General features: G+C 40.4%; 1 protein-coding gene across 13 annotated transcripts in view; it reads left to right on the forward strand.

The window, feature by feature from the left end:
- The window catches only part of SLC9A9 (solute carrier family 9 member A9), a 658568-nt gene that overhangs the window by 134729 nt on the left and 507945 nt on the right, over positions 1-15894 (forward strand). For all 13 annotated transcript variants that reach the window (XR_009540645.1, XR_009540648.1, XR_009540646.1 and 10 more), the window contains one exon: positions 2655-2857. Coding sequence is in view for 9 of the 13 variants with exons in the window: in XM_060149669.1 (XP_060005652.1) it covers positions 2655-2857 (203 nt within the window). In the remaining 4 variants the exon portion in view is untranslated. The remainder of the gene's footprint in view (positions 1-2654; positions 2858-15894) is intronic.

The following is a 15894-nucleotide window of genomic DNA, read 5'->3' on the forward strand; positions in this document are numbered from 1 at the left end:
CTTGTTATTATGACAAATACTTGTTTTCCCTGCTTGAGAAAAAATGGTGGACACTACATGTTTACTTCTTGCTACCGCACTGAAAGCATATTGCAAAAATAAGCGGCTCACGGCTCACCCTTTGGGAATTTCAGATATTACCAATACAGGTTCTCTCCATTCAGGCCCTATGCATGTAGTACCTTGTTTCCCTTCTTTATATTCCACTTAGCAGAAAGCAGAGGTCATAGTATCATCCATGGTAATTGCCAAGTAACTTTTAGAAAACGAGTCCTTCCTAGGATTCCACTAGAGTGTTGGAAAAGTGACGTTCTTACACAGGCACCCTAAACCATGTGCAGTGTATGTGGTGTGTCTTCCCTTCTCTTTCCTGACTTGTTTTATTGTAGTCATTTGACACTGCACATGGAAGCCTGCCCACTGTTCTATGATGGGTCGAGTGCTCTTGGTGGTTACATACCCGTCACTTATTTTTTCTTGCTGGCAAAGGTTAAGATAAAATATTTCTCACTATTATGGGGGAGTGGGCCAAATACTGAAGCAGGAACAAGGAAGGTAAAAATATTTTTGACAGAAATCGGCTTTCATTCTCACCTATTACTCTAGCTCTCTACATTACTGCCAAAGTGATAGATCTTATATGAAAATCTGACTGTTTTACTGTCCTGCCTAAAATCTTTCAATAGTTCTATATTACCATTGGGTTAAAAATAAAAACTTCTTAGCATGGCAGAGGAGTCTCTTTATGACCTGGCCCCTGTGGTCTAGAGTTTTTCTCTCTCTTTGTCTCTGTCTCTGTCTCTCTCCACCTATTCTCTTCTTACTCCACTGCTGATTCCCTAAATCCATCAGATTTCTTAAATTCCTCTGTATTTATACATTATATTATTAGGTTATCCTAGTGACTGTTAACACAGAACCACTCACATTTCAGTGACTACACAAGGGAAGTTAACTTTTCACTCAAGTAACAGTCCAGTGCAGGTTTTCCTGGTTGGCGGATGGCTTTCCCCTACCCGGTGTCTCAGGGACGCAGATTTCTTCAGTGTGGTGACTCTGTCTACCTATACCTATAGGGCCTTTGTTTCTGCCCCATCCATATGATAAATGGGGAAAGAGAAGGGAGAAAACTCACCTACTCCTTCAGTGCTGTGGCACACATCACTTTTGCTTATATTCCATCGGTGAGAACCCAACCAAATGCCAGAGAGCTGGAAACACAATCTCTGGCCAAGCAGTCACTTCCTGACAACTATTCTACACATTGGCAAACAAAAATCCTAGGGAACAATTATCTGTCTCTGCCGTAACTCACGTGCTGCCACCCACACGTGCAGCCTGGATCCCAACTCATTCCCTGATTCAGGTCATCTGGACAAATCTTATGTGACCTTTTAAGATTCATCTAAAGCTTTGCATCATTCACAGAGCTTTGGAGTGTCTCCTCTTTATACTCGTATAACGCAGGGTACTTACCAGCTGTCATAGCACACGTCACGTTGTATTATAATTGTTTGCTTATGGATCTTCACTTTATAAACTTCAGCTCCTGCAGGACTGGGACTGTATTTTTATTTTAAGTCTATAAATGTCTGAAACAAAATGTGCACCCAACAAATGTTTTATTGAATAAATGAAAGGCCATTAGATGACTAGATTTACAAAAGAGTGGTTAAAACCTCCAAACTTTGATGTTTTAATGAGTGAACTGTGGATTTATCCTAAAACAAATACATCAATCCTAATTTTAAATTGAGGAATGTGTGGACCTCTAAAGTTTCTTCGTGATTTTGTTAATAAATCCACAATATTAAGAGAGTTCATATTTATCAGATTACCATGAGCATCCTAACAGAGTCTGTAAACTCAAAAGTCAAGGACTGTCGCTTGAGTTCAACTCTTTGCTAAGGGAATATTGTATCATTAGAATGCATTTGGCTGCAGGTAAGCAGAAACTTGATTTTACATTGTTTGAAAAATTAGAAAATGTATTATGTCACATAACAGGAAGTCTAGAATTAGGGTAGCTCCAGGATAGGTTGATCCAGGGCTCAGTGAAGGCATCCAGGACCTGGGTTCTGTCTATATCTCAGTCCAACCATCCTCAGTATATTGACTGTGTTCTTGGACTATATCCCCTCAAGGTCACAAGATACCTGCCAGCAAAAAGTAGAGAAACATATTGTCTTGATCATATCCTGAGGGAGAGAATAAGAACACTTGTCCCCTAACCACAGTATATAAGTGCAACCTTTTAGTCTGATGGGGCTGTCTCAGATATGTGCTGATCTGTGGACCAGAAACTTTCTCCAGGGGAATTCCATCTCCTGACTGATTAGATTACAGTATCTCTCATGGAGCCGAGGTTTTCTTGAGCACTTGGATGGATAGAAGAGGTGGGTAGCTCTTCTCTCCAAAACCTGTGGGTCCATTAGGAAGGAAAAAAGGAGAAGTATTAACAGTGTCCATCGCAAATATTTTAACGATGCAGTCTGTTGAGCTGGTATCTACGGAAGAGTGAACAATTTTCTAAACCAGGCAACGACCCTTTCTCCTGCCACCTACACAAGTTACAAATCATATATTTGAAAGCATCTAGTAATGAACATTTTAGATTACATTTCTCCAGTGCAATTATTTATTCTTTATTTTAGGCCTTGTAATGGGATTAATTTTACGATACGCTACAGCACCAACTGATATTGAAAGTGGAACTGTGTATGATTGTGGAAAACTGGTCTTCAGCCCTTCAACTCTGCTGATTAATATCACTGACCAAGTTTATGAATATAAATACAAGAGAGAAATAAGCCGGCACAACATCAATCCTCATCAAGGCAACGCTATACTTGAAAAGGTAAGGATCCTCCCTCTCTGGTCACATATTTTTGTTTTCCAGTATAAATAATTGCGTCATATATGAGCCACCATAAGTAACGCATCCATACACATACATATGCCCTTTTTCAACACCACACTAATGGGGTGATTTAGCTAAGTGGTTAATGCCTTGATATACTCTGATTTTAAGCTCAGTTGTCTGTATTTTTTTTCTAGAAGTTGGAAAAATAATGCTTTTTATTATAACTGTTTTGCAAGCCACAGTTACATTAGGTAAAAAGATAATAATAATTAAGCTGACTCTGCCTTTCATGTTACTTGATTCAAGTTTTCACGTTTTTTTTTTTTTTTAAATTTTTGGTTGCGTTGGTTGCTGCACATGGGCTTCCTCTAGTTGCGGTGAGCAGGGGCTACTCTTTGTTGTGGTGCACGGGCTTCTTGCAGTGGCTTCTCTTGTTGCAAAGCACAGGCTCTAGGCGCGCAGGCTTCAATAGTTGTGGCATACGGGCTTAGTAGTTGCGGTGCTTGGGCTCAGTAGTTGGGCTCAGTCGTTGTGGCTCGCAGGCTCTCAAGCACAGGCTCAGTAGTTGTGGCGCACGGGCTTAGTTGCTCCACGGCATGTGGGATCTTCCCAGACCAAGGATGGAACCTGTGTCCCCTGCATTGGCAGGCGGATTCTTAACCGCTGCACTACCAGGGAAGTCCCACATGTGTGTTTTAAGTGTTGTTGTATGTATTACCAGCTGGCTATGCAGTTTAAATCTCCCTTAAGTCAAAAGGAAAATGGAGGAGAATAAAAAATTTTTCACTTGCAAGCCTTGATCTAAAATGGCTGACTTTTAGCTGCCAACACAAAACATTGGCCACTTGGCTGTTTATAAATACACTGACACACAGTCAATCTCAAGAGATCTTGACTCCATCAGTTTAGTTAGGGAATCTTAGATTGAAAAAAGAATTGTGAAGTTACTCATCTTTTAAAAATGTTTTTATTATTGCAAATGCGTGAATTGCTTCAGTTATTAGGAGGGAAACTTTCTTCTACTATCAGGACTCTGCCGCAGCCGTGAGAAGCCCGCGTACCGCAAAAAAAAAAAAAAAAGAAAGAAAGAGCCCTGACTTGATTAAGTTGAACTCCATCATTTTAGAGAAGAGTAAAAGAAGAACTTAAGCCCTAAAATTGATTTAAGTCAGTGATTTTCAAACTTGTCTGAATTTTGGAATCATTTGAAGCTGCAAAAAATCCTGATGCTTGTGTTCCACCCCTGGAGTTTGTCATTTTACTGGTTTGGGTTGCCACCTGAGCTTTGGAACTTTTCGAAGATCACCAGGTGATTCTTTTTTTTTTTATATACAGCAGGTTCTTATTACTTATCTATTTTGTACATATTAGTGTATAAATGTCAATCCCAATCTCTCAGTTCAACCCCCTCCCCGCCCCTGCTTTTCCCCCTTTCACCAGGTGATTCTAATGTGCAGACAAGTTTGGGAACCACTGATTTTGGTCCTGTGTTGTGTTCAGGTGAATATAGTGAGGAGAGAAATGCCACTTTTCTGCTTCTTCTCCTCACCTCCACTGCTGCAGATCTATCAGCCCCTTTTATACACAAAGTACTTTTCTTGCTTCTGGACCTCTACACATGTTATTCTTTTTGCCTAAAATGGTTTTACTCCTTCTCTTTGGGTGTCAGCCTCCTTCTTATCCCTAGAATCTTGAAATGCCATCCCTTCAGAGAGGGCTTGCGCTGTGATTTTCTCACACTGTATCCCCTCTCTCTCTTTCTCTCCTGCCCTCTCTTTTGTTTCAAAGTACTTAGCACCATATGAAATTTTATATGTATTTTCTTGCTTATTAATTATCATTCTTACATTGTTTGATGTCCACTAGACTGTAAACTTCACAAAGGCAGGGATCATGCCTTTTTTATTGACCAGTGTATCCCCAAAGATTACCACGGTGCCCGATGCATATTGCTGCTAAATAAATAGCTTGTGAATGAATGAATGAGTAAATGGAAGAATCTGAGAGCTTGGTGGAGTATATACAGCTAGACTATTTGGAAGTTATCATCTTGGAGTTGGTAGAATAGTGTCCTGCACACTTAATGGTTGAAGAGATTAAGATATTATCTAATCTTAGTTGTGTACATATAGATAGAAATTCATATCCAGAGAAATTACATGGTAGGTCCAGGGCCCCACTACTGGTCGGAGGCAGAACGGAGACCCATAGCACTTTACTCTGAGTCCTGAGTGATGTATCATATCCCACACCATTGGACAGGCTCTTGAGTGGCCCTGTGGACAGAGAAGGACTGAGGCCTGGGCTATCTTACGCTGAGATGGGTGGAAGGAGGTGAGGACCAGTGCTGGAAAGAGAAGAGGATGGTCAGAATTACAGAAAGAGGTCTAGCACCATGGTGTTACAGAAGCCATTGGTGTGGCTCCACTGGGACCTTTTTCTTTGTGGTACAGATTTAAGGGAGTATTTGGCCTTTGTTTCCAAAAGTTACAGGATGAGGAGATGAGTTTTACTCTCAGAAGAATGTAGTTTAAGGGTTTGGATGAAATTTCTGACTTCAGGATTTGAAGAGGCTGAAATAAATTCCTGTGCTATAGAATCATCTCTTGGAATACTTGTAAGAGCACGTGCATTTCTGAAACGGTTAGGCCTTGATGTGTTTGGAAACAGCTCTGGGCTTGATGGCTCCCTGAGTTTCTTCCAATAAGAAGGTATAAAACTGGAAAATGTGAGAGCTGTTGGCACGTATATATGCAGCAGTGTACTGTGCTTTTATGCCACATTATAAACATATAAAAATTTCAGGCAATACCATATGCCAAGCTTCTTTTGGTCATGCTCAGTGCAGATAAGGAAAAAATATTTTCGCTTAAAGATGTGTGAAAACAGTGTTTTTCTATATGTTAGGAGCAGCTGATGATCTCAAAACAACCTTCTGAGAGAATAAAACTAGATCGTGTTGCTTTGTATCTATCCAGTTAATGTTTCCAACACTGTTTGTCAAACTGTTCTGTGGATCTAATGTATCCTTAAGTAGTTTTAACTGAGTGGGGCCTATATTCTATTACACAGTGGCTTTACAGACATTAATTTGTTACAGAGTATTTAGGCATACTAAAATGTCTACTAAGCATTTCTGAATTTCATATCAATAGGAAGTTTAAATCTTGCTCTTGAAGAGCAGGAGATAAAAGAACTTTCTCCATCACTCATTCATTCATTCATTCTTTCAACACAAGTGAACTGAGTGAGTCTCATCCGTTTCAATTCTGAAATAAAGAATGATCTCAAAGAGTTTATTAGTAAATTGGGGAAAGCACATCATATGAATAAATGAACAAATACACCACAAGACAGCTATCAAAGGAGTGGGTCAGATACCACAGACATTCAGAGGGGGCAATATTATTTCTTGTTAGGGTGACAGGAAAGATTTCAAAGAAGGATAGCTGATTAACTCTGGTGGTGATATATGTAGTGTGTGAAGGTAGGAGAGTCATTCCAAGCAGAGATAAAAGCATGATGTGGAGGTAGAAAAAGGGGTAGAGAGTATTCCAAGAAAGAAAAGCATTTCCGATAATCTGAAGTACGGAAGACCAGTGAAACATAGTGTGGGAATAAAGGCAGATCTTGGTTACGGAATCCCTTAAATGCCAGGCTGAGTAATGCCTACTCTATTGGTAGTCAGTGGAAGAGTGCAATGTTGACAAAAGGAAAGAAATAGTTAGGCTCCTGTGTACAAAGTAGAGAATGAAAGCAGAGAGACAGATGAGGCTAAGCTTGAATGGTAACCAAGAGGCAGATGGAAGAGAAGCAAGGAAGGAAGATGCTGTAGAGTTTGGGCCAATTGGGCACAGGGAGGAAGAGAGTATAGCTAATTCTGCTACCCTCTCTTGTGGGTTCACAGAGAGTGGCAGGACAGAAATGGAGACCTTAAAAGTTAAGGGAAGGAGCTGGTTTGTAGTGGAAAATCATAAGTATAGTTTAAAACTGATGAATGAATTAATTTGTCTCATCATTAATTTATTTATCATTGACTTAACACATTATGTTTTTCCACATTGAGTTGGAAAGGTCAGCAGACCATTTGGCTGGAAAAGTCTTGCAGACCCAGTAGGTTTTCAAAAAGTTGTCAGCACGGTTAAATTTATACTTCCTATAATTTATAAGTCAGTTGACTGTAATGTGAAAAGTCGAAGGAAACTACCCAGTGAAATGTTTGCCAAGTCTTCACTTCCTGTGTGACAAATGACACTATCATTTGGTAAGGAAAGTTACCATTTGGTAAGGAGTAAGTTACACTGCTGAGTAATCTGTCCTATTGTTGCAGTAAAGAGAATTACCAGGCAAATAGGTCAGACTGAAGCTATTATCAATTGTGTTGATAATAGTGTATATTTTTGAGATATTTTAAGGAAGTCCTTATAGCCACAGCTAATTATATGACTTTAAAAAATAATTTTGTATTTGCAGTATCAAAACATCAGTGTCTTAATATTTTTCTCACTGTCCAACTTTTTCTGATGGTGATTTTGACTGTTTGTCGTTCAGTCTTAATACTCACATATTTATTTGTAAATTATTTCTGTTCTTTCCAGTCTTTCTTTTTGCTTGATTATTCTGGCTCAGAGGCAAGCTCTTCTAGTAACAGGAACAGCTTGATCAGAAGGAGTCATCAGACCATGAGATAAATATGTGCAGTTAGTGCTGGGACACTTTTGGAGAAGATAAAGAAAAGACAGGAAAGAAATCTCTAAAACTGTTCTAGGCACAATGAGAGAAGCAAGCATCACGATAAATCAGCACTTTGGGTTTGGAGAAACATTTGTAGGACACTATCAATTATTTCTCCATTCTGTAGAGAACAGGGATTCATGATTTATGTTTCTTTATCATGACAAGTCTTGACTCTTACACATGAGATTGTCCTGGGGGATCTCAAGCTTGGCAGAGCATGGGATGAGGCTGTTTGGATAGACTTAGCTACTTTCATCATAAATCTTAGTTAAGAGATCTGTCGTTAATAAAGAAAGCTGACATTTTAAATTTGCTTTATCTGTTTTCTTCCACCTTTGTTCACTTTCTTTGTAGAACGTTGGCCTGAGAAATGATTTCAGAAATGTCTCGACTCCAAATATTCCATTAAATTTTTTTCCCAATTTTATTGAGATAAAATTAACATATAAAATTATATTAGTGTAAGGTGTACAACATAATGATTTTATATAGATATCTATATATCTATATCAAATGCAAAATGATCATCACAATAAGTTTAGTTAACATTCATCACCTCATGTAGTTACAAAATTTTTTTGTGATGAGGACTTTTAACTTTGTAACAACTTTCGAATATACAATACAATGTTATTAACTAGAGTCAACATGCTGTCCGTTATATCCCCAGGATTTATTTACCTTATAACTGGAACTTTGTATCTTTGGACCACTTTCAACCATTTTTCACACTCCTCATCTCTCAGGTCTCACAGCGACCAATCTGTTCTCTGTTTCCATGAGTTCGTTGTTTTTCTTCTTTTTAGATTCCAAGTTAGTGAGATCATACAGTAGTTGCCTTTCCCTGTCTTATGTCACTTAGCATAATGTTCTCAAGGTCCATCCATGTTGTTGCAAATGGCAGGGTTTCCTGCTTTTGTACGGTCGAATAATTCAGTTGCATATATCTCTATATATACACCACATTTTCTTAATCTAATTATCCATCAGTGGACACTTAGGTCATTTCCATGTCTTGGCTATTGTAAATAATGAGACAATGAACATGGGTGTGTGGCTACCTCTAGAAGATCCTAACTTCAATTCCTTTGGATATATTCTCAGAAGTGGGATTGCTGGATCATATGGTAGATCTATTTTTTAATTTTTTGAGAAACCTCCATATTGTTTTCCATGCTGGCTGCACCAATTTTCATTCCCACAGACAGTGTGAAAAGTGTTCTTTTTTCTCTACATCATGGTCAACACTTGTTACCTTTTGTCTTTCTGATAATAGCCATTCTAACACGTGTGAGATGATATCTCCTGTGTCCTTGTGATTTTGATTTGCATTTCCCTGGTGATTAGTTCCATTTGGTTTTAATTTAGTCATTGAACAACATAGATTTTCTTTAGTCATTTAGTCATTCAACAAATATTTATTGATTGGACACTAATCATATGCCAGTTTGTTTTAGATGATGCAAATACCGTAGTGAACAAAACAAAGTCCTCAATCTCATGGAGCTTAGGTTCTAGGGGAGAGATAGATGAAGTACAGTTCAACATAAGCATTCATAATCTAATGCCAGGTGGAGACATGTGCTATAAAGAAAGGTTAACAAAATGAGGGGGTGGTGAGAGAAGTGTATTTAGGTATGTCCTGCAGGGAAGGTCTCATTGAGGAGGTGAAGCTGGAGCCAAGATCTGAATGAAGTTGGAGTGAGCCACGCAGAGATCTGTAAGCAGAGAATTTCAAAACAGAGGGCAAAACTAAATAAGACTAGATGCTTTTGCTTTCTGGAGGTCATTTTCTTCCCTTGCCAGTTCTTTGCTATATTTTTCATCAACATCCAAGACCATTTTTGTCTATACAAAAAGTTCTGGAAAAATTCTATTTGTTGTGGTTGAGAAGGGTAGAGGAGAAGAAGAGAGACGTCCACTTGGACTGGGCAGTGAAAATGCAGAAAATGTAGAAATAACAGAACACCGTGCCCCAAAGACAGGCAGGCTCTGCCTAGCATCCTGGCAACTTTTGCAGTCTGGCCTTCAGAATGCACAGTCCAGACATGAAGGAGTTATTCTACTACAGTTTGATTGTAACCTGGAGCACCCCCAATGCAGGGTTAGGAATTACCCTAGACAGATCTATGTGGTAGAGTTTGGATTAAGCCCTTGCCACCTGGAAGGCAGCTCGGCTTTCTAACACAGGGCTATGGAGGCAGCACTCAAAAACTCTTAGGACTTCCTTTCTTCTGCTTCACAGATCATCACTCAGGACTCATGTTCTAAGGAAACTGACCACTGGAACATTTATTTGTGGCAAGGATTGCATTCCAACCAGCTGTCTGATTTTATTTCTCAACCAAAAGCCTAGCTACTCAAAATAATGTAAAAACTGTTGGTGGCAATGGTCTCTTGGAGTGTCATGTGATTAGAGCACAGATTGGACTGATATCTCTCATACTCACTCTTCACTGGGAAAGGAAAGAAGTCATGTGAAAGTGTATGAGTAGGATGAACACTGGCATGGTGCTCTTTCTAACATGACAAAATTTGATAAGAGGAGAGCAGCTATGGAGTAAAGGGATAGCTTCTCAGATTCCTGGCTTCAAGCCTGAGAAAATATCCCAGACCACCATGGAGAGAAACAACTGAGATGCCCACCCATCTTCCAATCACCTCTGCCTTCTGACTATTGCCTGGTCTTGGACCATCTTAGCACGTCCATTTGGTCATCCATTTGCCTGGTTCCAGAAGGGACTTAAAGTGGTAGCACAGACACATTTTTAGGAAATATGGGAGCCAGCATGGCAGACCACACCGTGGACTAGCATTTTGGGGTGCCGTGTAGCCATCCACTTAGCTATCAAAGGACAGATTTTCAAAGCTATTTTGGGGGGATGGGGGTGGCTGAGGGCTCTGAAGCTATTCTCTCCACTTCCCTATCCTACTCAGTTCAAGATCATGGTGAAATATATTCCATGGGAGGCCAATCTTAAAAGAATGACTTATACCTTGTTATTTGATTCTATTTTCTGTAATTATTAATGTCTTGTATTTATTGTGTGTTAGAACAAAATATTCCTCCTAGGTGATCTTTCCAAAAAACACCAAAATGTTATTCTTTGAAACATCAACACATACGTGCTGGGAACTGGCGTGTATGAGGCAGCATAATATGGTTAGAGCCCCACGCTGCAATCAGAATACCTGGGTTTAAATCCCTGGTCTACCTTTTTTTTTTTTTTTTTTTTTTGCGGTACGCGGGCCTTTCACTGTTGTGGCCTCTCCCGTTGAGGAGCACAGGCTCCGGACGTGCAGGCTCAGCGGCCATGGCTCACGGGCCCAGCCACTCTGCGGCATGTGGGATCTTCCCGGACCGGGGCATGAACCCGCGTCCCCTGCATCGGCAGGCGGACTCTCAACCACTGCGCCACCAGGGAAGCCCCCTGGTCTACCTTTAACCTGATCTTTAGCATGTGACCTAACTGTTGGTGCCTTTGTTTCGTCAAATGAGGCAATACTAGTACCAACCTCAAAAGGTTATTATGAGGACTAAATTAAATAATTCATGTAACCAGATAATATGTTACAGCATTAATAAGTCCTCAGTAAATATTAATTGTTATTATTAGGCACCAGCTAACTGCTAAGTACTTTAAAACACTGATTTCCATACTTTGATATGTGCATCAGTAAAACACTATTATGTGTACCTAATATATGCCTATTTATTTACAAATGAGATGAAAGTACTATTGTACCAATGTACTGTGTATATTAAAAAGCAGTATCAAACTAGAATTTTTTAAAGGATGAGATAAAAATAAAATATAAAAAGTTTTTTGCACACTCAGGTGGATCACCTTGTTTACTTCCTAACATATGTACACCTCAACTTAAGGACCAATAGAATAGTTCATATTTTATTAAAAGTTTATTTTTATTTTAACTATTTTTGATGTTTCCTGAAAAATTCTGCTCTTCTCTGAAATCTTACTATATTCTGAGTCTCAGCAGCACCAGTACGTACACGGGCTCTTGGCCTGAGGTAGGGATGCTCTTAGGGGCTGTTAGCTTTGTGAGAACATTCAGTCCCACCCTAAGTGATCCCACACTGCCATACTTCAGTACCTAGTTCTGTCGTCTCAAAGCTCCAGCGGGTGTTCTCCTACTGTATCTTAGCTGAGTTGTAAATTAAGATTTATATCGATGATGTTGGATTAATGTCTGTCTCCTCACCAGACTCTAGGCCCCAGGAAAGGAGGAGGGACCAGGTCTGTCTGTGGTCACACTGTATTCCCAGCTGACAGCACATGTGTGCTGGTGCCTGGCACATGGTTGATACTTTGTGGACCCTGGCAAGTGAGTGGGTGATATAATGAAGTATTCTTCTCTGCTTTTCAGTTGCAACTTCTCACTGCTACTGTCCTGTTTAGTTGTCAGCCATTTTATACCCAAGGATTTATCACAGATTTCTCCTCAGAGTGAAGTACCAGGGCTTTGTGATGGCTTTTTGCTACTCAGAGGGTTGAATTGCTGGCAGTCTCATCTCCAAATAATTAAGTAAGGATAGAGGGAGAGGGAGAAAAGGAGGCTGGGTACAGGAGAGACAAACAGAGGGAGAGAGAAGGAGGGAGGGAGAAAGAGAGATTTCTCATAAGGCTTATAGTCTCAGTAGATAAAACTTAACATGGATCTTTCAATTTCTTTCCTCTTTGCTTTATTCCTTCTAAAACGTTAAACTGTGGCGAGAGTGCACATTTATCATTGCTGGGCTGCAGTGAGTAGTTACATAAGGTTCCATCCAACTGCATTTCCTGGTTCTTCCCAAAGGTCATTAAGAAGCTCCTCATTAGTAGCTTATACAGCCTGAAGGCAGGATAGGCATCAGTGGCACAGGAAGGGTGGGGACCATCAAGAAAGGTGAGAACCTTAAGGAAGCTGTGCATTTAACTGGCTTGTCTCCTGATGCCATGTGAGCCTGTCTTGTGTTAGGAGTCTCTCAGCTGCTCCTCTCAGATCCATTTTTAATTATAAGGCTAACTAGACATGGTCTGATTTACAGAGTTCTGCCTCAGGTGGAGGTGTTTGAATCGAGAATGTCTACAAATTCAGGTTCTCTTCACTGCTCCTTTTTAGTTTTGTTTTGTTTTGTTTTGGTTTTTTGGCCATGCCGCACGGCATGCAGGATATTAGTTCCCCAACCAGGGGTAGAACCCGTGCCCCCTGCAGTGGAAGCACAGAGTCCTAACCACTGGACCACCAGGGAAGTCCCCCCTTCACCATTCTTTCTGACTATTGGGTTCCTAGAGGACTCAGAGGTGGAGTTTAGTGGGATGGTTAAGTGCCCTTGAGATCAACACCTTATGAATGGAAGAGGAAGAAAGCCTGAGAGGGCCAAGGGAGAAGTTAAGCTGTGATGCAGGCCCAACAATTTTGTCTAACTCCCTGGGAAGCTCTGGAGTTAGACTGGCTCTTCAGAGTCATCCGCAGTTGAACTGAGATGACCTGGACTCTAAAATACCAAATCATTTTGTCTTTGGATGTGGGCTACTCTGGGAAGGGCGTGACTCTGCGTGAGCTGGCTTTTTTCAGTCTTGGCAATCTCTGAAGGGGCTGACAGTATTCTAAGCAGCAGAGGTGACAAAGCCTTCAATGAAGGAAAATCCCCGTGTCTAACACATTGACCCTTGTAGGGGAGAAAAATCTTTCTTTCTGCCTGTCTAGGTTTTTGACTAGGGCCCTTGTAACAGAAGACAGATTAACAAGAGAAAGACAAACAGAAGTTTATTAACGTATTTATTTCATGTATCCCTGGGAGAAATCTAGGGAATGAGTAACCCAAAGAGATGGCTTAGAATTCAGGCTTCAGTACCATCTTTAGCTAAAATAACGAAGTGTGTAGGGGAGGCAAGTTTTAGGAAGGTGACCAGGACATGTATGGTAAAGAGGGTAAGGTTATTATGCAGATTTAAGTCTGTGCCTTTTTTATTGATAAGTTTCATATGATTTAGAGTCATCCTTCTCTTCCTAGGAGGAAACACCCTTACAAACGGAGGTTTCCTAATGTACGTTTCCCTTACAAAAGGGTAACTTCTAGTCTGTTTTCAGAGCTTCTCCTGTGTCTGCTGTTTCTCAAAATAATCAGATCAAAATAATTCTAAGGCCAAAAAGGCATATTTTGGGGGATATAATATATTCTGGTCTCCTATACCTTCAGTAGTCTGAGAAGCTTTATATAGGTTATGTGTGCAAGTAGAGTACCCAAATGATGAGTTAAAACATAGTTGAAGTAAAATAATGCAGTGGAGTACTGAGAGTCTGTGCTCTGAGAGCTGATTATTTATTAAATATCCAGGAATCTGCAAGCCAGTTGATCAAACATTGGCAACTTGAAATGGGCTGTGGTAGGAGTATTTAGACTACAGAAATTGTCAACTGCTGCAAATCGGGGCTTGTAGGCTTTTTTTACTCCAGAGAGATGATTTACTAGCACACCACTGAATATATGCCTATACCCTTGCATTTTTAGGAGAACTGAAAATATCCACACACCACATGTTTCATCTCACAAAAAAGTTCTTTCTCACATGGTGATTGTCTTAAAATTTCACTATTAGAGCTTCATATCTCCAGCTTGAACTGACTACCTCTAAGGTGATATAGAGAAATGCGTAAGGTTTATGTCTTTGTCCTTTTGGGCAGCTATAACAAAAATACCATAGCCTGGATGACTTAAACAACAAACATTTATTTCTCACAGTTTTAGAAGGTGGAAAGCCCAAGATCAGGTCACCAGCATATTTGGTATCTGGTGAGAGCTAGCCTTCTGATTCATAGATGGCTATCTTCCTGCTGTGTGTCCTTATGTGATAGAAAGAATGAGAGAGCTCTCTCAGTTTTCTTTTATAAGGACATTAATCCCATGTATGAGGGCTCTACCCTCACAATATGAGGGCTCTACCCTCACAACCTAATCACCTCCCAAAGGCACCACCTCCTAATACCAACAACTTAGGGGTTGGATTTCAACATACGAATTTTGAAGAGATGCAAATATTCAGTCCATTGCAGTTTTGCAGTTACACCTAGGGCTGAATTCTACCTCTGCCACTTTCAGCACTGAGACTTGGAGAAGTTAACTTCTCATATTTTTCCTTATCTGTAAAACCGGGATCAGTGATACCCACTTTAGCTTTACAAAATAAAGGAGAAAAAGTTATTTAGTGTTAGGTGTGCTGTAAATGTTACTCTGCTTCCTTAACATCGGCCCTTGGCAAGCATGGATTTCCCCCTTGGGACAAAGTTTGAAGTAGGCATGTTGAAGGAAGTTTGGTGTTGTTGTTTTAATGCATCATTTTTAAGGTGAATGCACTGTTTGAAAAATACATCATTTTAATTTTAAATCAAGATGTATGGTATCATTTTCTGCTGACTTCAGCACCTCCCCCCCACCCCACTTCCCCCAAATCCCTTCAAGCATGCCTGCTATGACTGTAGTCCTTGCTGACTCAGCCCTTTCCTGTCCAGCTTCCCCAGGCCAGTTGCTCTGTGGTGACGTCTTGTGACGGGGAAGCTGCAAGCACACTTCAAAACTAAGGACCAAAAAGATAATGCAAACTCAGAAAAATTGTAAGGCAAAAAAGAAACTCTGTGGGACTGTGATGCTCCTGTATATTCCGAGGGTTGGAAAGCACAGTTTCTTTGGCTTATAATATAAAAATTGGCCAAGATTAAGATCAATTCCAGATTAGGGGGGAAATCATTCTTGAGGCACAGGTTTTCAGTTCTGTTGGATGTCTTTCCTTTTGCAACCCTCCCCTGGGTACTGAGGAATGAATACTCTTGGTGAGATGGGGGACCAGGCCCTTCTCACACACACCTATTATTTTCTCTTCCCCTGCTGATCTGTAGCCAGGGAGTCCCCCTGTTGTGTTAATACCACAGCTAGTGGAGGTAAAGACGGGTAGGCAACCCACACAGCAAAGGGCACCAGCAGCCAATCCAAGCTATATGTAGGGAGTTAAAAGGTCAGGAGTCTGGGTGTCTAGGGTCGGGAGTAGGAGACCATATCATTTGATTTTCAAACTGGAACTCTTGAGAGCTAAGTGAGGCATGATAAATAATTAGGCCAGGACAACAGGTATTACCTGGGACTGTTCTGGTCAAACCAGAAGGTATGGTTACCTTAGTAAAGGGTCACAAAGGTAACAGAGGTAAGTTCATAAGTCAAGAATCTTATGCAGAAACATAGGAGACTGTCTGCCCATCGGTGTCTAGGTGCTGTGGCAATGATCTGGAAAATGTGG

The sequence above is a fragment of the Lagenorhynchus albirostris genome, chromosome 5 (assembly GCF_949774975.1).
Source record: "Lagenorhynchus albirostris chromosome 5, mLagAlb1.1, whole genome shotgun sequence".
Taxonomy (NCBI): domain Eukaryota; kingdom Metazoa; phylum Chordata; class Mammalia; order Artiodactyla; family Delphinidae; genus Lagenorhynchus; species Lagenorhynchus albirostris.